A 25,671-nucleotide genomic window follows, 5' to 3' on the forward strand; every position below is an offset into this window, starting at 1 on the left:
GAAATTCGGGCTTGGTCTGTTACACAACTGTGTCTTTCTTCATTCTGCCCACAGCTCCTCGCCGGCATTTTATATTAACAGGCTTTTAACTGTGTTATTTTAAAAACAAGACCCATAAAAATGAGTGGGGACCATTCCCACAACGATTCCCAGGTAAAGTGTTTGTGCTTTGTGGTTGTCAGTTATCTTTTTTCTTTCTTGATGCTTTGTAGTCACTAGCTCGGCTGTTTAAATTCCATCCGCAGCGGCAGTTTTCCACCAGCATGCTAAGCTAACAGACAGTGGAAGTCGGCTTTGATTGTGTTAATGGAGTATTTTCTATCACTCGCGGCTTTACTTTTAATAATGTCCCCTATCAAAGACTTCATTTTGGGAATACAAACTTTGTATGCTCTTCTGTCCCTCGCAGCGGTGGTATTTAAACGTTGTTGTATGAACAGGCTTGTTAGCTTGAGCGCTAACCGCCGACTAGCATCAAGTTGAAAGTTAGCAGCCTATTGACATGGCACGATTTAACATTAACTGTACACCACTGTTTTTCCGCAGATCGACTCGGGATCCAGACATAATGGTGAGTGGGATTCGTCTAATCGCCACGTTGTGATTAAAATACAATTTCATACGTTTTAAACCTCTAACGCTTGCTTGACGACCAGTTAGTTTTAAGGACAGAAATGGCGTCCCAGAGACTAAGTCCCCTCTCGCTCACTGACAAGCGCCTATTGTTCACATTGAGCCCTTTTAAAACGCTTTTACAATGCTTCAAAACCAACAAAAAATGTCTCTTTCGAAAGAGAAAGAGATTATTTGTCAGTTGGCGTCGTTTGAGCGTTTTTGGAAGATGGACAATAAGCAAACGAGGCTTGTGAAAGTGAGGTTTTGGGGGTTGAGGACTTAGTCTCTGCGCCATTTTCTTTTTCTCTGTCTAGCGGTCTGAGTGTAGTGAACGTTAAGTGCACATCGACGTGATTATGGAGGCGAAGGATTGAGAAACGTGGGTGACCTGTTCTGAATCCTCTCACCAAAATAAACATGTCGACCTCAAATACATCTTAAATCGATAAAATGTGATGAAATAAAACAAATGTTCACAAATCAAATCAGTAAGTAATTATTCAGGAATTGGCTATGATGCACGTTTTTTTTGTCTTGATGTGTGCTGTAATTAAATATGCGTAAAAAAAATTAAAAATTGCATCCAGATTTAGTAAACTTAAACGAACCGCTAATGAGGGATTTCATTGGTCCTAAACCTGATTTCACAGTGTCATTGGTCAGATCAGTTGGGTCATGCAGGTTCAAAACATGGTCATTCAGAGACATAAATTGTCAATTTACACAATTATAAATTGTTTGTTTTTACATAAAACTTATAATAAAACATTTTCTATATAGTTTTAACTTGCCATGGCATTAACTAAAGTACTTTAACACCTGACACATTTCTTTTGTCCATGCACCAAATGTCTGTTAACGTTTTAGGTCCATAACTTTACTATAACAAGTTCTTGTTAACCCGAGGTGGCAATGAAACAATAAAATGAAAAATACTTGACCTTTTTTTATACATTTTCAGTTTAAAAGATTTTAATACTTGTATATTATTTAATGCATTATGATCAGTTTAGTTGTTTTTATGTTAATGAGAAGAAATTTAAGAATGTAGTGCTTGCATTTGATCACATGATCTAACTGCATTATCTGTTAACCGTAAAGGAGTATTGATTGTGTAATGATAACATCTAGGCCTACCCAATATTGAAAAAACCTGATATTGTGATATTTTATGGTTCTGCAATTAAATATTGGTTTGAAGAGCTCTATTTGCTGGTTTTCTGGGGAGTCTAACAGTATTCACGTACAGAAATTGAATTATCACAATGCAAAAAAATGCTTTTCTTCCTTTGGTTCGTCTCATTTCTAGTCCAAATAGCAAAACCTTTTCAGTTCAAGTAAAAATATAGTTTTATTTTAAACTTTTAATTTATTAAAAAAAAAGTTTTTAAAGCTAAATTCTCTCAGTGGATAAAATCTTAACAAACAAGTAAAATCTTGTTTTTGTGTTGAAATTTATGTGTAAAAAAAAAAAAGTAAGAATTCTGTATAAATACAGTAATTAAATACAATTCTGTAGCCACTCGGTTAACTATAATCCAGACTCAACATTGCATGTCTTGAGATGTGAATATTGAGTATTAGCACATTGTGATATTGGTGCTGAAACGATATATTGCGCAGCCCTAGTAACATTTTAGTTCTCTGTGACACAAGAACTGATAATCAAGTGTGTAATCTATAAATTCATTTCCTTTTTTTTTAGGCCATTAGTAACATTTTGGTCACTGTCTATTATATATTGTTAGTAGTAGTTTTTTTATATATACTCAAATCGATATTAAAAACAATAATGGAAGTTCAAATATATTTTTCTTCCTTCGCTCCTTTTTTACCAAGCAAAATCACAGCTGAACTTGACAGCCAGCCATTATGCTGTTTTGTTGCACTTTGATAATTAATTTTTTGGCCAACTGGGAAATATGAGAGTTGGCAAATTATTTCTGCTTCAGTGTTTTAAAAGTGCCACAGAGTTTCCAAAATAAAAATAAAACCTAAAATAATTATGCATGTAATCTCATGAAATATTTTTATTTCAAATCTTATTTTACCCTTTTCTCCGCTCCCTTCATCCCCATTTCTTACTCTGAGCATGATGCTTCTGGTGAATATTCTGCTTTCCTCCAGAGCGTTTATGAGCATTTAACCATTGCTGTGCTAATACATGAACTGCCTGTTCACACCATGCCACTGTGGTTGTCACTATAGGGAGATAAAAAAAAAGTAAATCAGTGTCTGTCACAAATAAAATTAGACTATTTAATAAACGGTGACACAGCGTGAAAATTGTTTCTTTGTGCTTTGCAGGTTTTGTGCGTATCTGCACACAATGTTTGTCTGCTTACAATGCATTATAAATGAAAACTGAACTGTAATTACATATTTAATAACACATCCCATCAGTCCTGTTCAAGGGCTGTTTTTACATTAGGTTTGCATGTACTTTGAAGTAATTTTAGGATGAAGGATTAATTTTGTGTTCATTTGTTTCATTTACCCAGCTTTTACCTTTTAATTATTTTTTTGTTAGACGGCTTATATCAGTTATATTGGCTCAAGCTTCATTACTTGTTCATTTTTTATTTTTATGCATTTCCAGCATGTAAGTTCTGCTGACAATGAACTTGTCCACTAGAGGGTACAGTTCACAAATAAGTTGTCCCACAGTCCCAGATGTGCATGTGTTTTGCTGAAGGGCAAAACGAACATGGTGAATGATTGGAGCAGAGTGAATTTTTATTGTTTTATAAATAAGGGGAGAAGGTTGCACCACAATTATTGATTACTGCACACCTGAATATGAGTTTAAGAATACACATCTAGATGGGTTGTGGGGTTTGGAAGTGCGCTCATGCGTACTGTGGAAGATAAAGGATTTGATTTCATGTCCTAACTGAGCACTCTGTCCCTCTTAATGCTTGAATGCATCTTACTGTAACTTGAGGTTCATTGTTTCTGTGCTCTTAAAGGATGACATTTGAGTTTGCTTGGATTCCAAACTCTCGTACAACTCTCATTCCTCCTTTTAGTTTTCGTAAAATAAAGGGAGATCATTTTGCTTTTGCCTTTTGGGAGGCCTGTTATAAAACACCTCCAGCTTTTTCACTGTCCGCTACAGTGTCAGTAGGATCTGCGTGGCCCTCTTGTAACCCAATCCAGCCCACCAACCTACACATTTCCTAAAGCAATAGTCCTCTCAGAGTAAACAGTCTTAGCTGGACCCTGTGCAGAAAGGGGCCCTTTATAAACACCATACATAGCTGAGAGTGAAAACTGGACATTTCACCTCAAGAGGTAAAGTGCCAAAATCTACAAGGTGTGACCAATGTGTCTGCAGTGGGTCGAGCAAGGACAACCCTAAATGTGTCATGCTGTACTTATTTCAAACCAGTTGTCTGTAAATGGTCTTCAGCGTTTGGCAGGCTCACACAGGTTTCTCTGAAATGCGTTTCTCATTCAGGTGTGTGCAAAATCTGCTGGTGTAGCTTTCTATAAGGGCTATTGCTTGTTTTTGATTAATTTATGCTCACCTAAAGCACTAAACTATTTCAGTGTACGGGTACATCTTTCTGAATCAAATCATTTGTATGCTGTCTAACTCCAGATTTACAACACTTTTGAATTCGTTTTTCCTGTTTCAGGGTCATACTTTTGTTACCAGGTGTTCATTCCTTTTTGAATGTGCTACTTAATTTTTAATTTCTTTGTTGGCAGATTCTCACAAACACAAAGATAAATACAAGGACAAAGAACACAAACACAAGGACCACAAGAAAGACAAAGAACGTGAGAAATCAAAGTACAGCAACAGGTATGACGTCTCCTACTTTGTCCTACAGCAGATATATAGGCAGTTTATAGCCCAGTTTGCTCTTTATGGAGTGTGTTTGATAAGCAGGGTGTGGCCTTTAGGGTTCAGACCACAGGAAGGAATGTTGGCTTTACTGCAACTTCCTTTGTAAACACTATCATCTATTTGGAGCCGATTTTGTTGATGGACCAAGCCATTGTGGCAATTAGATCACGGCATGTTTTATTGCATTTTGGCAGCGAACACAGGGACTCCTCGGAAAAAAAGCACAGAGATAAAGATAAAGAGAGGCAGAAGCTCAAAGATGGATCTTCAGACAAGCAGAAGGACAAACACAAAGAGAAGAGAAAGGAGGAAAGGGTGGGCAGAATCCTCGTTTACTTTCACATTGCAGCGGTTTTATCTGAGCTCAATCCTCTGGCTCTGGAGGAGTTGTAAATAGTCTTTTGTGATTCACACAATATTGAGTGCTGTTATTGACCTTTTTCTGTTTTTTTTGTTCTCCATTTCCTTCCTCAAGTCTTCTGATGACAGGCCTAAAAAAGAGAAACAGAATGGATTCGCAAGGTGAGCGTGAGCCCTTAATGTGACTGAAAATGATGCAACTGTAAGTTGAGTTTCACTATAATAAGAGACCCCTTAAATGGGTCATAACTTAAGTTAGGTAAACAGTCGACCCAAAACACAAGCCACTCAAATGTCAAAAGCAATGGTTGTCCTAAAAGTGAGAATGACTCCTCTTCAAGTGCTTCCATGTCTTTGATTTTTTTTTTAATTGACATTTATAGCAGGGAAAAATGGATGATTTTAAAATCGTATTGTTTTGCTTTGTGTTCCGATGTCAGCCATGATGAAGCTATTTCAGTTGATGGATGTATGTTAACATAACCATTTCATTTTCGGTACATTGTGGTCCTTTAGCAATTTGTTGAAATTGTCAGGTTCATAACACATCCTCACAAAATATGAAAATCCCAGTGTATTTATGTTTGGCCAGTAGTTTAACATGTTGTAGAACAAATATTCTGCTACTGTTGTTATGATTCACATAATGAGCATGTCTTTTTGTATACTTTTCTAAATGCTTGTGGTTTAACACCACCCAAAATCTTGAAGTCATGTAAAAGAGCAACAGTGTTACAACAAAAAAATCTTTAAATGTTGCGGAAATCACCCTTATGCTGAAGGGTTTGGAGAATTACTGTATGTTTTCATTCTTAAGAGAAATCAAAGTGTTTCTTTATGATAAGATCCCTTTTAGGATCCACAGAATGGATGTAATCGCATAAATAGAAACATGAATTTATCTTGAGCCAATTTAAAAGGCTTCTCTTATTTGGTCATGTGAGTGAGAAAATGAATAATGGTTTTTATCCTTCACACAGCCCTCACATTAAATCTGAACCTGACAGCGATGACTTCTATCACTCTCCTAAACTAGAGAAGTCTCTGAAGAGAGAGCGGGATGATGACGAGTAAGTGACATTGTGTTTGCAGGACATCTTGAACTTACTTGTGACATTAAAACAAACTTGCAATCCTCTGTAGTCACGAAAGCTCCCTGTTCCTCTAATCTTTGTTTAAAATGGTAACCATTAGAGTGAATGAGACAGTGATTGTCTGGTATTTGAACGGTGTGTGTGTGGTTGCAAGGCATTTTGACATTTTGTTTTGTTTCATTCAGTGGTGATTACAAGCCCAAGAAAATTAAAACTGAGGATGACAGAAGTGAAAAGAAAGCAAAGAAACGGAAACAGGAGGAAGAGGTAAACTAATGAAGTTACTGGCTTATCTCTTTAGATTACACTTTCCAAGGTGTCAGTAATTTTGAATCTTTTGATTTGCCATAGGACATAAAGCCCAAAAAGAAAACAAAAGACAAGAAAGGAGAAGTTGCCACAGATGGCAAGAAAAAGGCAAAAAAGGAGCCAGAAGAGAAGTGGAAATGGTTAGTCTCACATCCTCTGATGGTCAAGTAATTGTAGGCTGACTCCTTGTCTTGAGTCTGTTTTGATTTTATTCGGGGATATGGTGCTGATCACAAATGTCCTTTTTCCGGCACTTTGCAGATCCATTTTGGTTGCCTGCATTGGGATGTTGGTTTACCTCCTTTCCTCTTTGTGCTTTTTTATACCATTTAGGTGGGAGGAAGAAAGGTACACAGATGGAGTGAAATGGAAGTTTCTGGAGCACAAAGGACCTGTCTTTGCACCACCATATGAGCCTTTGCCCAGCAATGTCAAGTTTTATTATGACGGTATGTCCTTCAATAGTTCTCTTGAAGTGCAAGAAGGGGGTTTGCCATCTGTCAAAACTGTTAAAGAAGCGGGAGTCGGACTGTGAGATCTTCAAATGTTTGAAACCACTCCTTTTTTCTCTTTAAATGAACAAACTAAAATTTTATATTGTCCATCTTTTTTAATTGGCATTGCATGAGGAGTATTTAGATATTGTGGATTTAGTAACTTTTGTTAAGATAGATTCTGCTCTATTGCTGTTGTTTTTAATCTGGTTTTTATGGGTTTTATGTTCTGTCACCAGGGAAGCATATGAAACTCAGCCCAAATGCAGAGGAGGTGGCCACCTTCTTCTCAAAAATGTTGGACCACGAGTACACCACTAAAGACATCTTTCGTAAAAACTTCTTTAAAGATTGGAGGAAGGTAACGTTGTTTGGAAAGTGTTTCTTGCTATTACAAAGGCACTTTTTTATTTATTTATTTATTTTTTTATTAGATTAATCCTGCATGGTTTTCTCATTTTAGGAAATGACGTCTGAAGAGAAATCCAAAATCACTGATCTAAATAAGTGTGACTTCTCTAATATGAGTGAATATTTCAAAGCTCAATCTGAAGCCAGGAAGGCAATGACTAAAGAAGAAAAACTGGTGAGATTGGAGATCTAAATTAAGAAATCATTCTGCTGGTATAATATTTAAACCACAAATGTTTTTTTTTCTTGATCAGAAAATCAAAGAAGAGAACGAACGCATTCTGCAGGAGTATGGCTTCTGTATTATGGACAATCACAAAGAGCGCATTGCCAACTTTCGAATTGAGCCTCCAGGCTTGTTCCGTGGAAGAGGTGACCATCCTAAAATGGGCATGCTGAAGCGTCGTATCCGACCCGAAGACATTATCATTAACTGCAGCAAGTAAGCAGCATTCATTAGAGCCCAAAACCACCCCCTTGGTGGAAAAAAAAATTCTTATCAGTTTTTTTTTTGTCTTTTAGGGACTCAAAACATCCTACACCGCCTCCCGGGACAAAGTGGAAGGAGGTACGTCATGACAACAAGGTGACATGGCTGGTGTCCTGGACCGAAAACATCCAAGGCTCCATCAAATACATCATGCTGAACCCCAGTTCGAGGATCAAGGTGAACTAGCACTATCCCAATACAGTTAGTTGTGTACTGATTTAAACCAATGATTTTTCTCATGTTAAGATTATTTAATGTAGCATAATAATTTTTTTTATGCTGTTTCAGAAATCCTCATCTGTTTCTATCTATTAATTTACTTTGGAAAATCTGATATTGTCTAGTTATATACCTTATAGTTTTGAATAAGATTTTAGAGAAAATCTTAATTTTCTGAATTGGTTTTCAATGTTTTGCTGCATGTTTGTGGAAACCATTATTTCAGCAATTATTTGAAATGCATGTGTTTGTCAATAAATTAGTCTTTGCTAGGTGTAGATATATATTTTTTTGGATTCATAAATTAAATCTTCATTTATTCTTCTTAATGCCTTAATGAGAAAATGATCAGTGTTGGCTAGACCTTTAATATCAGTGCAAACCTCATTGTTTTCTTACAGGGAGAGAAGGATTGGCAGAAATATGAAACAGCCCGTCGGTTAAAGAAATGTGTGGATCGGATCCGTTCGCAGTACCGCGATGACTGGAAATCAAAAGAAATGAAGATCAGACAGCGTGCTGTTGCTCTTTACTTCATTGACAAGGTTTGCATGCCTCAATGTAATATCCTTCATGTCAGGCTCATGACCCTGAAAGCATGTGATGAATAGGTTAATTCAGAATTCCTCTTTAAAAGCACTTAAAGCGTTTGGTTCAGTTACTAACATTTCAATGGGTGTACGTTTGCTGTGAAATTTTTGAGCTAAAGCAGAAGCTGAAAAGCAGAACAGTGTTATGAATCTCTGTATTTCTCTGGTGTAGCTGGCTTTGAGAGCAGGTAATGAAAAGGAGGAAGGAGAGACTGCTGACACAGTGGGCTGCTGCTCACTTCGAGTGGAGCATCTCACTCTGCATCCAGAGATGGACGGCCAGGAGTTTGTGGTGGAGTTTGACTTTCTTGGTAAAGACTCCATTAGATACTACAACAAGGTCCCTGTAGAGAAGAGGGTAAGTATTTGATTTTATCTTATTCTTGTATTACATTTGCTCTGTTTCAATATCTAGCGAGTTGCCTACAGGGGAAATATTGTAGGGTATAAAAAAATACACATGTGAAGGAGGTTTGTTTAATTTAAGGCTGTGGATCAAAAATAAAACCTTGTGCCAAATTAATCTACAACAGTGATTTTTTCATACAAACATTGGTTCATATATTTGATGCCAGTACTTAAAAATTTACACTGAATTATAGTGCATTTAATGAATTAAACCAGTATTATTTAATAAAATTATGTTAAGCTGTTTTTTCTTATTTTCTTATGCATTTAAAATGTAAAATCATCTTTATTTGTTTTGAAATGATTAAACATTCAATTGATTCAATTTTAAGCTGATTAGTAACGTAAACCTCTATTTTACAATTATTTTTAAGAATTGCAAAAAAGTTCAGTCTATCTGAGATGGTGTATGAGGCAGAGTAAATGTTGAATTATAAACGCTTGATTCAATATTGAAAAGATTACCCAGAGGTCCGCTGTGCTCTTGTGTGGTGCGCAGATTGCTGATGTAGAGCGTTCCAAATCAGTCACTTACGAGGTTCCTTTTCAGTTAAGATGCTGCCTGAGGCATCTCATTAGGTTTTGGAACAGAGCTAATATATCCCAAACTCTGCCGCCCGTGTCCCTAAACCAAAAAGTCCATTCGCCAGCAACTTCACAGGTTACTAATCGCATGCAATAAAGTCCTAATTACAGTTTTTAAAGCTTGTCACGGTCTAGCACCACGATACTCCGCTGAATTGATCCATTGTTATGCTGTTGCGCACACACTTAAGACCTTCGTCACCCAGATATTAGCTTTTTAGTAAGTTTTGATTGTCCTACACGGGCTGTAAATGCTTCTAGGTGTACCAAGATGTTGTGATCTCCCTCAGGTCTGCGTGATGTTCTGTCTCTGATTGCACAACACGTTTACTTGCATCTCCATGTTCATTGCGTCTTGTTTGTCAGTCATCAATTTATGCCAGGTTTTGCTGTTTGCAATCAATTTTTGTGTGTGTTTGGGGTTGTGGTCTTTTGTGCTCTTCAACTGTCCTTGAGTTTGTGAAAGGCTCTGCGCGAATCAAATGTTCACCAGTTTACTGTGCCCTAGTACAAATTGAAATCTTCTCATCTGAGGGCTATTGATTAGCATGGTCGTGTGTTCTGCTTCTGCCTTTTGTGTAAAATCCCTTTTAAATGTTACAGGTTTTCAAAAATCTCCAGCTTTTCATGGAGGACAAGGAGCCAGAGGATGACCTCTTTGACCGTCTCAATGTAAGCAGTCACTTTCACCAGTCTGTTATTTATGGCATGCAGAGGAGAATGTCAATTCTGAATGCATCTCATTAATTGTAAACCATCTTGCAGACCTCCATTTTAAACAAGCATCTTCAGGAGTTGATGGACGGCCTTACGGCTAAAGTGTTCCGTACTTACAACGCCTCCATCACACTACAGCAGCAGCTGAACGAACTCACTAACTGTAAGTCCTGCACGCACCAGATTGAGCAGAGCTGCTGGAAACGCATCATATGTGACGCTTGTGTGTTTGTTTAGCTGAAGATAATGTTCCTGCGAAGATCCTCTCCTACAATCGGGCCAACCGAGCGGTAGCCATCCTGTGTAACCACCAGAGGGCACCACCAAAGACCTTTGAAAAGTCCATGCAGAATCTTCAGACCAAGGTATGAGACGTTGGCGAACTTGTCCTTATTGTTGTCTTCATGCTGGTATTTCTTTGTTAGCGCAGGGTCTGTTGGACCATCTAAATGTTTGCCTTTCCCGCATTCACTTGTTCATTAAAACCAGATTGACGCAAAGAAGGAGCAGCTTGTTGAAGCTAAAAGAGAGCTGAAAGGTGCCAAGGCTGACGCCAAAGTACGCAAAGATGAGAAATTCAAGAAGTGAGTGTCAAAATATTTGCTTGAAGGGCGCCCAACTGAATTTGGCCTCTTTGTCGCTCATTGTGCATTCGTATGTGATTGTATTCTGCTTTAATGTTGATTCTTTTGGCAACGCAGAGCTGTGGAGGCCAAGAAGAAAGCGCTTCAGAGGGTGGAGGAGCAGCTGATGAAGCTGGAGGTTCAGGCCACCGACCGCGAGGAGAACAAACAGATCGCTCTGGGGACCTCCAAACTCAACTACCTGGATCCACGCATCTCTGTAGCCTGGTGAGATTACCACCGTACCGTACACATCCATTTGTTAAAAAAAAAAAAATCTGATTTACATGTTGTGACGTGAAAACAGTTTCAGCAGATGGCTTGAGTAGCTCTATTTATTAAGAATTCAGGTAGAGATATTTAACACTCAAATGTAAAATAGCACTGTGTAGTACTGAATTAGGCATTGGCTAGTATAAGATTCTGACGGTATGATAAAAATATGAATGTTTCACAGTATTGTGATTACTGCTCTAAAATAAATATATTTTTTTAACTGTCTGGGTAAAAAACTTTTCCCCCCCTTTAGTACACACTATATTTTATTTTGAGAAATGGTGATTATATTTTTGAACCGTAAACTTGTCGGGCTAAACAGTTCAAATCAATCATTGACTTCTGCTGTCTTCAGTTTCAAAAACACACAATTTAATACAGCACTTAGCATCTTTTCTGCTTTAAGATATTGTTGTCCATTAAAAACAACAACAAAAAAAGTCAAGTAAAACAAATCTTTCATATACCTTAGGAACGGAATAGCAAAAAATGTGCCAGTTTTAAAACCTTGACTGTTGCAAACCGTGGTAAACCTTGGAAACAGTTATGCCTATGTTAAATAAAATAATTCTTATTAAAGTTACAAATGGTACAATTTCCTGTGGCTGATTGATTTAAACTCTTGATATGCTCATATACAGTCACAGGCCTTAAAAAACATGCAAATAAAAAACTTTTGCTCTATTATGGTAAAATATAATCCTATTATATTATTAGACAAAACAATATAATCCCAGTTCAACATGCATCAACAGATCCTGCAATCTGACTGCTGAAGATGCACACATTATGATATCAATGCTAAAACTATATCATGCTGCTGTACTGTGTATGTGCACTAGGCATGGGCCTGTGAGTGATTCTGATGGTATGTTATCCTTGGATAAAAATATTATACGGTATTGTGATAATTGCTTCAGAATAATTAATTAATTTTTTAAATAAATGTCTGGGTAAAAAAACATTTCTTTCCCTCATTGAACACAATATATTTTCTTTCAAGAAACATTTCAAATACTTTGGACCAGTAGCTTTTGATGTGGAGGTTCCTGTTCTGCTGGAGATTTAGTTGCCCTAAAAAACTACATAAAATAGTTGTGAAAAACATGTAAATAACAAACTTGCACATACCTTCTGAATAGTATAACAGAAAACGTTTGCGGTTTTAAAATCTTGACCATTCCAAACTACAGTCAACCTTGAAAGCGGTTATCATCCCATGCCTAATGTGCACTACAAAGTGTCAGCCTTGTCCAGTGCCTGCATGTTTCTCCTCCATAATAATGATGTGTATAAATGTCTGCTCATTTCAAATTAGTTGAAGATGCCTTCTGAAACGCATGCACTCATCAACATGGGTATCTGCTGGTTTTTGTTGTTGCTTGTTGCTCTGTTTTATTTGGCACTTTATAAATTTTATAAATACAAAATGTATATTAAATACTTTATTATTATTATTATTATTATTATTATTATTATTATATCTTCATTTTGGCTTTTAACCCCTACCACATACAGACATGCAATCATCAAAAGTCTTTGGTTCTTCACTTTAAAGCTGTAATGTTTAGTGCTTTAAATAATGAAATTTATCCCTTTTCTCTGTAAATTTTTTTTTGCTTAATAATAATAATATTTTTTAGGGCTGCAAAATATTCCGTTTCAGCATTGATGTTGCAATGTGATCATTCAATAGCCACATCGCAAGTATGTTGAGTCTGGATTATAATTGATCGTTTTGCCTTGTTTTTTGATGCCTGTGACTGTGAGGGGTTTAAAAGCATTTAGGCATAAGAAATTGTACCATTTGTGTCTTTGACAAATTTACGATTGAATTTATGGAATTCTTTATAAAACGTAGACTATGCAGTATTAATTTACATTTGATTATTCAGTTATTGTACACCTGAATACAGTTTAACAACTCTTAAAAAATAAACACTATTAGTATCTTTTTTTTATTTTTATTGTTAGTATCTGTGCTCGTAGATTTCATTATATTTTATACACTTTCCCACAGAATCATCCCAATCAATCATATTTATTCAGCTCATATAGTGAATTTTTAATTATGTTGCAATAGATACGACCGAATAAAAAAAAAAAAAATCATTTTCATTTGTTGTTGTTGTTGTTATTATGACTTTTGACTTATCAGAGAATTCATCAAAACCACACCAAGTTTAATAAACAATTGGCGTCTATTCTTTGTCTGAACTCTTGTCTTTGGCATTAGTTTTCAAACTGAATCCCCATCAGTCTCACCTGTGCTTCTGGAGCTTTGACCACTTGACCCAAAGCTCAAATCTAACTGGGTCGCTCATTTCATCACACGCTGATGGGGGAACAAAATTGAAGCACCGGTCAAAAAGCCCAAAATGTTGCTTTGTGCTGTGATATGGTGAAGCCTGGTGTGAAAACCTCCATAGGGATCTGTTGTTTTGATTGAAGAGCATGCTTGCGTCGCAGTGTGAAAGGGCTTTAAGAGGTGCAACAACAGTTTGGACTGAATGTGAAGAGTTCAGAAGCCATGTCAAGTGCACTGCTATCTGAAAGTTTTCTTCTGAAATGAGCATTTCCTCCTGTGTTTGTTCAGTTAATTTACTTTAAGGCCATGAAAAGAATCTATTCGTTGCTATTAAGATATAATTACTGAAGCTGCATGCAGGAGCCCGAGAGGAGAATTTCACTCTGCTTCATGTGTAGGTGAAATGATGCAGACCATCAATTAAAAATGTTTCATGTCCGTCTTTCCAGGTGTAAGAAGTTCGGCATCCCGATAGAGAAGATCTACAACAAAACTCAGCGTGAGAAATTTGCCTGGGCGATTGACATGGCTGAAAAAGACTATGAATTTTAAATCTTGTTTGAGATTTTACTTCTCCCTTCACCCACATCCTTTTTATGTTCTTTTAATAGATACTTTTAGTCAGTGATTTCCAGCAGGTTGAGAACCTGACGAGGGAAAAGATGTGAAGTGAGCGTAGTGTCCAGAGGAGACCTGAATGTCATGATTTCAGTGACGGGCTTTTGTGTTTCTCTCTTCGTTGATCAGTTGTGTTTTTATTTTAGGCTTTGACATGTAATCTTGTAGGTTTTATCAGGTCGTTCTTTTGAGAATGAAGTACACAAGGTTGCATGGTCCTCAAGCCAGAAACTGGAGAATCAGCGGCTCAACCTTTTTGAACACTTGTACTGTTTGTCTGTCCGTCTCCCCCCTCGGGGCTCTGGACAAACGGAGCCCGGGGATGTCACAGGGGGGAAAAAAACAAAACGTTGAACTTGCGTGGTCCTCTAGCTACTGTATTCAACTACGACTCGCTTTGTGGATCCTTTCAGTTTTAGTTTTGCTGTATTTTTAGCCCTCCTGTATTAAAATAAATTCTATATTTTAATAGAAAAATCAAAGAATCGCTTAAGTACACCCACACGCCTTGTTAGGAGAGAAACGTGTACACCAGGTGTGATTATTTTCTGGGAAATATGACCATGAAGAGCTGTGTGTTTGAGTGAGTGTTACGTGAACTGTTCTCTTTCAAACTCTTGTATAAACGATATCCAGACCACAAAGTAAGATGCTTGGATGAGCTGCAGGGGATTACAGCTTCAATTATATTTCCTTAAACATGCAGAATGTGAATTCCTTTTCTTTTTTTTCTTTTTTTTTTTTTTACAGCTTCTATATCAGGGTCTTGTTTCCAGTGTAAATGTGAACCAGTTATTTCCCCCCACACTTTTGTCTCCAGTATCCTACAGCTTTGAGTCTCAATCTGGGTTTAACTTAATGTGTAATGACTGTTTCCATAAGATAAAACATTAAAAAAAGAAAAAGATTACAAAAAAAAAAAAAAAAAAAAGCGAAGCTCCTGTATCTGTTACTTGAAGATTTCACTATTAGGATGTGTTATTTCAGGGTTTGGCGAAAGGGGTTTGTTTCAGATGGGTTATGTGAGGGAAATCAACTTTGCCAAAAACAGTCTGTTATGATTAAAGCTGTTTTATTTTGTAATTGTGTCAAGATTTTAAGAATAGACTTATTTTAACATGGACTTTTAACACTCTTCATCTTGTTTTCTTTTGATTTTTCTTTCCCCTCACTCCAGTATGAAATCAAATGTTGTTAGTGGCAGCCATGTAACCTTTTCCAACTTATCGAGCTCATGCCATAACCTCTGATCACGTTTTCTTTCTTTTTTTATTTTCTTTTTCCTCAAGTGTAGGTTATTTAAAAAATAAAATCCTACAACATAACTCTGTCGTGTTGCTGCTGTTTTTGTTTGTTTCAGATGAAGAGCTTTCTTGGTCTTAGCTGTTTAGTCCAAACCTCAAAACAAACTAAAATCTTTCATATAATCCAGTATTGTTTTCTTTTTTTTATGGGCTGCATCTTGGACTGGAAAAAGCTTTCATTCATCCTATTTAAATAATTTAGGGTAATGGTTTCATGTCTAAATTTTAGCATTTGACCCAATGAAAGAAAATATTGTTTATGGCAACTTATTTATTTTTCACTGGGTCAAGTGATCAAATTGTAGATGTGAACCATTACCCTAAATTCTTCTTGTTGGATGAATAAACATTTTATAGGAAGAGTTGTTAAGATTAAAACTATAGATTCTTGATTAGAAGAGAATTGACTTTCTTTAACAAGACAAATATGCTTTGTTACCGTTTATAAAAAATTTTCATCATTGATATGAATAAGTTGCCTTAATCTTTTCTATCTGAATAAAAGCAATTTTTTATAAGCTGGCACAAAATGTATTTGTCTTGAAGAAAGTCTATTAATTAAAATTCTCTTCTAAACAAGGAGATATAGCTTTAATCAAACTAACAATTCGCATTAAATGTTCATTCATCCTGTTAAAAAACGGAGGGCAATAGTTTCACATACAAATTTCATCACTTGAGCCGATGAAAAATAAATAATTTGCCTTGATATTTAAGTCCTTGAAAGTACAAAACATGCACATTTAAAAATAAATAAATTGCTGCTTCTTTAAATACATTAAAATTAGTTGAAACAACAAAATTCTTAAGGTTTTTTTTTGGGACAACTTAATTGTTATGTTGATTTTACTTAAATTTCAATTCCAATTAAAGTTAACTTAATTTGTGTTTGGGCAACAAGAAGGATTCATGTGGAACCCAGCATTATTTTATTAACAGAATATTGAGTTTAATTTACATGCACTGGCCTGTACGAGTAGGTAAAATATAACATTGGTCAAAACAAATCTTTCTTAGTTGAGCTCTTAATCAGAAACATTTATATTTACGTTTGAACTTAAAGTACACTGAAGAAATAATGTCTGCAAAATTGTTGCAAACAAATTTGTAGAATTTAAACAAATGAAAATTTGTTAATGTTCAACAGACTTTGTTCAAAATCAGCCCAAATAAATTGTTTACAACCACTTGTTTTTTTAGCACGTCCAAGGACTCATCTTTGAGTGTAATAATTGAAAAATAAAACAAAAAATATTTAACTGAAATTAATGATGCGCTTTTAATTAAATGAAGTGCTGCTTGAAAGTTTTTCAGTGTGGTAAAGATTTTGGAGCATACAATGAGAAAAAACATGAAAGACTATTTTCACAAATGCTCATTTTGTCTGCAAACAAAATTATGCTGATAGTTTTCATATTTTCAACCACTTTAGATTTTTAGCTGTTTGGTGTTTTTTTTCTGAGAAAAATACATATTTTAGTTAAAATTCTTCAGTTTTTGGCATTTTTATTCACATTTTAAATATGCTTCTTAAAATAAACTACTCAAATGCCATTAAGTGCCATTACAATTCCTAGCCAGCTCAAAATATTACTGACCCTTTAAAAAGATAGTACCTTAATGGCATTAAAATACATTAAAAGATTTGGATTTTTGAGAGCCACACAAACCGCAGCAGAGGCGGCTTAATAAGCATTATCCCTCAAATAATGGGTTGAAAAAGTTCCTGTGTTCCCAGAAGCGCGTGAAGCGAGCTTTGAGAAGCGGCCTCAGGAAGAGCTCGGAGGGGGAGCGTAAAAAAAAGCCCCTGCCTGTTTGTGTTGGAAGAACGGCCTGTATGATGCATAAGCCAAGCTGTAGATTTAGGCAAGGTTTCACTCCTTTTGAGAAGCGCACCCAGGACCTCTCAGTGACTCTTTTGCTCAGAAAACTATTCTAATCATTTATTCCCCAGAGATGGCCTTTTCTCTTCTTCTCGCTCTCTGCGCCGTCGGACATTTGCATGTGCTTCATTTTAACACAAAAATCCGCAATTAACGCAAATCCAAACAATCGTGCGTCTGTTCCTCTGCGCTGGAAGTTTCTTCGCCAAGCCATTGTGTATAACTCTCAGTGGCATGAAATGCATTCAAGACGCCATTTCTTAAATCTGACATTCTCCATTTATTACCAAAAGATTTGTAATGTGTAGAAAGGATAACACTCCAGTGCACTGTGTTCTTTTAGACAGACCTGCACAATGGGAACTGACGGGAAGGTAATACTGTAAGTCCAGATGTTATCTTTATGTGTTAACTTTTTTTTTTTTTAAAGAGAAACCACGTTGGATACAAATGCAAATAATACGGGATGAAAAGCACCTGTTATTCACTTTGGATGGTCTGAACTTAGCAGCATATAAATGATGCATAATGTGTGTGTGTGTGTAGATATACTATATATATAGATATATATATATCGTAGCCCAACTCAAACACAGGGAATATCCAGTTAGCAGAGCACTTTATCTGACTGTCTGTGAGAACTGTAATACCCCATCGGATAAGCAAACCGTTTTAAACTTTCTCCACCATAAATTAACATTTCTTTTGCAAGCTTTTCACATATAATAGTCTTGTTAATGCTTATAAAAAAACAAAACACTTCCGAAGATATAGCAGCAGTTCTGTTGGGATTTTAAATCCCCAATTTATACACACATCAACACAGTTGCTGAAAAGCTTGTTTGTGCAGCCAGTCATAGAAATAGAAAGGTGATGTTTAAGGCAATGTCTGGCCAATTGGGTTGTGTGTGCAGACAGACACCACTAAAGCGAGTTATAGTGCATGATTTGTCGCTAACTGCTCGATGCTTTGTGGAAAAACCAAAAAAAAAAAAAAGAAAAAGCGCCATGGAGAACTTGTTTGATCTGGACATGAAGAAATGAAAACGGGTAACGGTAAAAACCCAAGGCATTGCAGAAGTGCTGATTATCTGACATATAACAAAGTATCACAATATCTAACTGACATTCCTAACGTCCAGTACACCCTCGATAGTGCAGTTTCAAGCATATACATCATAGTTTCCTACACAGAGTTTACCTAAATCGAATCGGATCTACATTTGTAGCGGCTACTCTCTGGATCGGCCCAAAACTCCACAAGTCCATTGACCATCACGAATGTTTTACAATCTCATCTGCTGTCATATGTAAAGAAAACAAGAAATGTAATGTTCAGGATGAATACGGGATCCTCTGCCTCTTCGGCTTGCGGAGCCAAGTCCTTAAACTTTCAGAAGCTCTCCTCTCAGACAGTCCCTGTAGAGGAGGAGAAAGACATGTAAGACCAGCCCAAACACGACCGACAGCATCACACCAAAAGATCTCAGAGTCCAGCACTTTGCTACACATGATTTTCATCATTTATTCACGTTAAGACACACTTTGAGTAAATCTATAATTCATTAGCTGCGCCTTCGCTAACGCCAAAAATAGCCTCTTTTTTTGTTTTTTTAAAATAAAGCACATAATCATGAGCGTGCGCCAGTGACTAATTCAAAACACTGTATCAAAAATCTGTTGATCAAAAGGGCAAGAACTGTTAATATGCACATAATTTAATTCACCATTAACAATTGAGCTCGTTTTAAAATTGCCGCTACTTTGATTACCTTAAACAAAGTGACAATCCAAGAGTAGTCGACAGTTACTAGAAAAATGACAACAGGTCTCTTGGGGGAACGTTCAGAATTAGCCTGTTTATTTCTCTCAAATATCAAAAGTCCATCAGCCATTACCTTGATTGACTGTCTTGTGCTTGATGCCCTCTCAAACTCTGGTTTCCCATTGGTTGCTGATGCTCGTCATCCTTAATCTCCCAGTAATCTTGTTCTCCTGTGGTTGACTTGTCTAACTCCGCCATTGCCTCCTGTGATTTTTTCTTCATTGGCAGCATGGGAGCTTCAGAGTCTAGACTCTGAAAAATACTCTTCCGCTCCGGGCATAGATCTCGCTTGACTTGTTGGGTTTCAAGACCTACAAGTTTAACTGGCTGGTGTGATTCGCTGTTACCTATATCAGTTGTGCGATGTTCTGCATCCACTGGTACAAGCCGTAAGCTTTCATGCCATGCTGAAGATTCGTCTTTATGACTGGAATCGTTGCCACTGATCAAGCTCTCTAACGGCTTGCAGATTGGCGGTTTGCTGTTGGTCTTGTACAAACTCTCATCTTTGTTCAACGATATTACGTTTATCTTCATTGGGCTCATGTTTGACTCTTCGAGATGGTTGCAGTTGCTTTCCCATTGGTCCACTTCTTGTATGTATTGTCTTAAGAGCGGCATGGCTTGTTTAGCCTTGTTAGTGTTATCGTTTGTGAAGGTATGTAGTGTGTTAACTATTTTGCTATGCTCGTTCTTGTCAGTGGTGTAAAATGTGTTTGTAATTCCACTGTCCATTTCAGAAACTCTTCCTTCATTTTCATTTTGCGTTACATTTCTGTAGAACCTTTCTTTATCAAAACTTGATTGCTTAGAGTCTTTGTCTAAGGCAGGTAAGTGCTTGGGGTCCTGTTCCTTGTAGTGGACGGCAGTAATGTCTGTGGACTGGACCTGAGGTGCTCCCAGTAGGGTTTTTGGAGAATGTTGCTCCTGAGGAGCAGAAAGGGGTGGAGAGGAGTGTTGACTGGGTTCATCTTGGATATGGGAGCTTGCTGCAGAGTTAGACTGGAGGGAGCTCTGGGGCAGGTTGATAAATGAACCCCCCAAAGCGGACTGGGAGTCTGTCAAAGTATGTATGTGGTATGGTTGACCTTGTGGTGCAAGAAAGCGTTTTTGTTCAGGGAATGAGTTATGAGTAAAGCTTTGCTTCAGGGTCCCTGGCAGCTCAGGTAAAACCTTACTCTTACCAAAGGATAGATCCATGCTTCCAGGCTGTGGGACCAGGGTATGGGTAAGGGGTGGTAAAAACTCATCAGTTCTTATGTTACTGTTGCTACAAATCACACTAGTGTCAGTGTTGCTTTTGCTGGTGTGGTCTAAGATGTTCCCCTCCCTTTTAGTGCAAATAGAAATGTGGCTGGTGCTTTTATAAGTGCTTCCGTTGTTATATTTGCTGGTGGTGGCAAAGCTGCTTTCTTTTGTGTTATTGGACGCTTTCTGTTGCCCATAAATGGAAGTTGGACTGGCTTTTGTTTTGCTGGTGCAATTTGCGTTCCTGTCATTGACATGACAGTCAATTTTCCTGACTATGTTGGTCAGATTCATGATGCTGCCCTCACTATAACTGCTGTTCTGACTTTTGGAAGCTCCAGGCAAGATGGATGAGCTGCAGCCAGTCTCGCTTTTTCCAGTGTGTCCAAGATTGCTAACGCTACCTCCTCGGCTTGCATTGTTGCCGTTCTCAGTTGTCCGACAAGATAATTCATTTCCAGTTTCCTTAGTGATAACAGCATGGTGGATATTTACCTGTGGCGCCTGAACCACTGGCTGCTGCTGCTTAAGGGATGTGGCCTGGGTCACGCTAGGCTGGCTGACTATGACCCCTCCTTTCCAACCCACTGCACTTCCCTTTGGTATCTGTTGTATATAGTTAGAACTCAAAGTGGCAGACTGGACAGAAACACAGTGTTGGGAAATGTTGTGATGCAACTGATTCTGTGATGTTTTCGGTGTGGCTTGGAATACAGTGTTGAACATCTTTCTACGCGTGTCCTCGATTTCTTCAGGAGACCAGCTAATACCTTGCTTTAGCCTTTGGGCTGTGAACCAGAGTTTGATCTGTTCCTCTGGGAAGCCAGAGACCACTGTCAAGTAACAGAGCTCTGCTTTGGTAGGGTAAGGGAACTTACCAAAGGATGTCTTAAGAAAGCTGCTTAAATCCATAGCTGGATCGTAGGTGGGGATGCTACTTAGAGGGATCATGACCTTTGGGAGATCAGCATTTGAATCGGGTGATGACATATTAGAGTTCCACAGAGGACCACGGTTATGCATTCTTGGGATGTTTGGGATTTTATAGATTGGAGGGGCACCAGTGCCACCAATGATATGTGTTGATGTCGTTAGGGGAAAGGTCCTAACTGAAGTGCCATTGGTTACAGTTGCGGGTTTGTCGATGCTAGGCTCAGCCCGATGTACCTCAACAGTATGGGAGACGACAATTTTTTTGTGCCCCCCTTTGGTCATTTTCATTATGGGTGTCTTGGTAATGGATATTCCGGATTCACTGAAATCCTCTTCTGTAAACAGGCTTTGCTCCACTGTAATAGCCCCATCTCGTTTGGTAACTTGCAAGGACACTCTCTTGTGCGCTGTATGGAGTTCAGGATGTGATTTTGCGTTATGTAAAGCAAGACCTTCAAACTTCACCGCTGAGACCTTGCAAGACAGGCAGTAGAAGTTTGGTTGAGCATGAAAGTCCTTGTGACAGCTGTCCATATGATGAAGAAATAGGTTCAAGTCTCTGGACTCAAAGCAGCACAGAGGGCAGCTATATGTTCCCCTTTCCCAGCATGAAGTTTTCGTCACGGCTTTTGAGAGATCATGGAATCGTTGTGCATCCTCATCTTTTGAAGAGATACTGAGGATGCTGTCTTCAGGTATTGTGGGTAGGAGCTCAGGCAAGCATCCCAGTATGATGTCCTCCCGCATGTGCTTGCTTTTAGATGGAATCATACAGGGAACGGTGGATTTCCTCTTGCTGGCCATATTGTAGGATTGTGCAGATGAGTGAAGAGTCAGAAACAAATACTGGAATTGTGTGGAGTTGAGGTATCATCACCAGCCGTGATGAACCAGCAATTGGTGAAATCTTCAGCTATCAGGACTTCCCATTGTTAAAGGGAGTGAAGTAACAGCTCCCTGTGAACCTAAGGAAAGAAAACATGACATTTTGATATAACAACACTCTGACACAAAATAGAAATTAATGTCAGCATGGGATATGCATCACAGTTTTTGATAGTTTATGGAATTGCTCCCACCAACCACTTATTAATACAACCATGTTTATTAAAATCAAATGACTGATATGAACACCAAACCTTTCTTGACTTAGTTTTGCCAAGTAGAACTCTATTAAAATGAAATGTTGGTACTGTTGCGCCAAAATAAAATCTCATTTTTATGAACCGCTAAAATAAACAAAATGTGCCTGTAAGAAATTTTCATTATAAGCGACCTAAAATAAACAGATAGCAAGATAAAGTTTCTTGTTATAAATATACTCCAAAAATGTTTGTTTCCAAAAATGTAACTGTTTGTAGGCTTACATCGCACATCAAGCCCAGTTCTCTGTGATTTCTACATGTGTTCTCTCTCCCTTTCTCTCTCTCCCTCTCTCTCAATCACACACACACACACACACACTTTTTTTCTTTTTGCTGCACTTCTCCACATGCTACACAAGGGAGCATTTCAGGATAAAGTTCATACGTGGTTCACATTTTTCCGCCTGTTCGGTTTTCAAAAAAAAAAAATTTAAATATCTTTTATTGATTCTTATATTTGAAATATTTAGCCAATTCTAAATGTCTTAAGCAAATAGTACAATTACAAAATGAATGTGTTTAAATCTGGCTTTATAAAAATGTATGAAAATATGCGTTGTCTCCATCTTGGAAGCTGATAGCAAAGCACATAAATTTCTTATGTTCTTTGTGCAGTTTTAATATTTCAAATAAACATTAGCAGGTGAAAGAATCGAATGATTTAGGACTATATTTCCATGCAATATGGATCTGCAAAAGATATTAATTAAACCGTTTAAGACTTCTATTGGGGGTTTAGCTCTACATTTCCTTGACCTTCTCTTTCATCAGTCTACATTTTGGATGAAAGCATTGTAAGGGACCATGTGTCTACATATTTTTTTTTTTACTGTGGCCAGCTGTCTTTAAATAAAAATATTTATAAAAAAAAAAACACTGCCCAAAATACACAATGCTCCCAGACATGGCCGTGACGTACTCTTTTGCAACTGACTCTTTTATTTCTCATGACGGCTGCCTTCCTGCCAGAAAAATAAATAAATAAATAAAAATAAAACTAGGTCACCAGCATCTTATGCTGTAATCCCGGTTCCCTGCATCCAGACGTGGGCATTTACTGTATGTTCAGCCTGCTTACGAGTCCATGATACTCAGATTTCATCAATGGATGTTAACCCCTGGCATGAATCAGGGTTACAGAAATTGCACCAGACTTCTCTGAATAAAAAAACAACTATTCAGAAAGTTGCTTGTGTATAAATTTGTGCGTATAAAAAAACCTTGGACTGAATAGAAATTAAAATGTGTGCGGCATATGTGACTTCTATTTGTTAAAGAGTTCTAGCTGAGTTAAAATGTTATGGAGTTCGTCTGAAGGAACAAGGGCACCTACTATTCTCTCAAAAATCTGCTCTCCATTTGTGCAAATATTAACCAAACAAAATGATTGTTAGCCATAACAGACTTATTAATATCTCAATGACTATACCACCCAAATTTTAAACTGCTAGCCTGATTAGCACTGGACAGGCAGGAGATGGTTCAAAAATGTTATATAAAAAAAAACAGGTCACTCGTCAAAGAATGGGATGCTTTATCTGGCAACCGAGACGTGCGATTAGACACAGGACAAGAGGTTTCCAGACAGTGAGCTATTGAAAAGGGAACTCAGAAAGAGAGGCCTCGTGTTTCAGCACCGGGGTGAACCAGTCTCACACAAAACAGTCTATCCTGCTACTGTGCGTCTCAGTGCTTTCGTAGCTTTAGCGGCGAAACCGGAGGCCTTTTTATCCCGGCAACCTGTGGAGTCAAGGCATGCAGTAGATTTGGTTGAAAATTAGCACAACAACGCTGACCTACATTTACGTTTTCGAGCAGTTCAAAACTTAAATATTACACCACGTTACGTGATACACATTTAATAAGTCTGGCTCTGCTTAAACATTTTAGATTGTGATGCGGGGTATTAAATGTAGAAAGAAGCCAAAGGTCTGGCAATACAGGCCTTACATAATAAAACATCCTCTCTCATTGTTATTGATTAAAGGCTGAAGCATCCCGGACTGGACGTTCTTTATTATGTGGGACCACACCGAATAAGCCTTCTAAGATATCAACAGCATGAATATCTTTCATAAAGCCGCTGAAATAAAATCGCTTTTTTTCTGCGCAGCAACAAAATGTGCTCAGAAGTTGTTGTTTTTTTTTCATGATAAAGCGTTAAGATTGTTATAAACAGACACGCCTTTTGAAGCTGAGGGAATGTTTGTATTCCTACATGCCATATTCTCTTTTATTTGATTATGTGCTCTCACACACACACACACACACACCCCAAAATCCTCTTCTTTGTGGTGCACTCCTCCACACACTACACTTCAGGCAGTGCGGGAGCATTTTAGGATAAAGTTCATCTGTGGTTCACATTTTTCCTCCTGTTTTGCTTTAACAATTATGTAAATATCTTGTATTGACTGTTAATCCGAGTGTCCACCATATGTAATAGAGTGATTGCTGTGTGTATTTCCAATTACCCTTCTTCAAAAAAAAAAAACTGGCACGAGATGAAGATTTGTGAGAGTTGTGTGTACTGATTAAACCTCTCAGACTGGCTTTGCTTTTAGCTCTGAATTTTTGTGAGCTTCTCTTTCATCAGACTATAAATACATTTCGGATGAAAACAATGTGGTGTCCATGTGTATATATTTTTTCCACTGGTTCCATCTGTCTTTTAAATAAAGGAGAAAACCATTCAGGAATAAAAAAAAAAGAGCTGAAATGACGGCCCAAAATACACAGTGCTCCTAGACATGACCGTGACGTCCTCTTTTATTTCTCAGACTGGATCAGCTTTATTACACGAGGCTGAGCTGAATAAGCCTGTAAAATATCGGCTGATTTTTACATGAAGTTCTGGCTGAATGTGACTTTTGTTTAATGCCATAACAAAGGTCAGCTGCGCACATGCTGTAGTAATTATAATTCTATAAGTACAAAACTGAAAACAAGAAAAGAGGTCATCATAAGAGGCTGTCGTGATCATTCTTCTTCATCCTAAACAATGGCGCTGCCATTTACGAGGGAAATATGACACTAAGCCGGAAGCCATATGCAGTGCCCTCAACGCTCACATGCCATTGAAATATTTCCTGAATGCTTGTGCCAGACTGCCAGTATGTAAGGTGGGCATGTGACTACATGCCATTGTGGTACAATGCTGTTTGTGTGATATATCAGTGATGGCGTCAAACACATCCACATTAATTATGTAGAGACTAAAGAGCCACTGAGGCATCCTACAGTTCACCTTCATTATGGGATGTGACTCATTAGCAAAATGCCACCAACACTGGCGTTTGTACCATCAGCTATTTGTGGGCCGCCCGTGTTTATGTTTAAAACCAGTCAATGAACCTTATG

The 25,671-nt window shown here is 37.6% G+C and overlaps 2 protein-coding genes across 4 annotated transcripts in view; one reads left to right on the forward strand and one right to left on the reverse strand.

Moving 5' to 3' along the window:
* top1a (DNA topoisomerase Ia) lies at positions 1 to 15,298 on the forward strand. The gene is given in 21 exon segments (NM_001044324.2): positions 1 to 153; positions 547 to 571; positions 4,330 to 4,426; positions 4,666 to 4,786; positions 4,947 to 4,993; positions 5,812 to 5,901; positions 6,111 to 6,192; positions 6,277 to 6,374; positions 6,568 to 6,683; positions 6,968 to 7,089; positions 7,192 to 7,314; positions 7,394 to 7,581; positions 7,662 to 7,806; positions 8,250 to 8,393; positions 8,611 to 8,796; positions 10,035 to 10,103; positions 10,197 to 10,311; positions 10,386 to 10,513; positions 10,638 to 10,732; positions 10,850 to 10,999; positions 13,805 to 15,298. Coding segments are annotated over 21 exon segments (2,277 nt in total). The 5' UTR covers positions 1 to 120; the 3' UTR covers positions 13,908 to 15,298.
* The window catches only part of zhx3a (zinc fingers and homeoboxes 3a), a 17,222-nt gene continuing 6,242 nt past the window's right edge, over positions 14,692 to 25,671 (reverse strand). For all 3 annotated transcript variants that reach the window (XM_087273727.1, XM_087273726.1, XM_087273728.1), the window contains exons 2-3: positions 19,059 to 22,131; positions 14,692 to 18,579 (exon numbers count right to left, since the gene is read on the reverse strand). In XM_087273727.1, coding sequence (XP_087129853.1) covers positions 18,546 to 18,579; positions 19,059 to 21,970 — 2,946 coding nt within the window. In that variant the 5' untranslated portion in view covers positions 21,971 to 22,131 and the 3' untranslated portion in view covers positions 14,692 to 18,545. The remainder of the gene's footprint in view (positions 18,580 to 19,058; positions 22,132 to 25,671) is intronic.

This window comes from Danio rerio, chromosome 11 (genome assembly GCF_052040795.2).
Source record: "Danio rerio strain M-AB ecotype USA chromosome 11, GRCz13ab, whole genome shotgun sequence".
NCBI classification, from domain to species: Eukaryota; Metazoa; Chordata; class Actinopteri; order Cypriniformes; family Danionidae; genus Danio; species Danio rerio.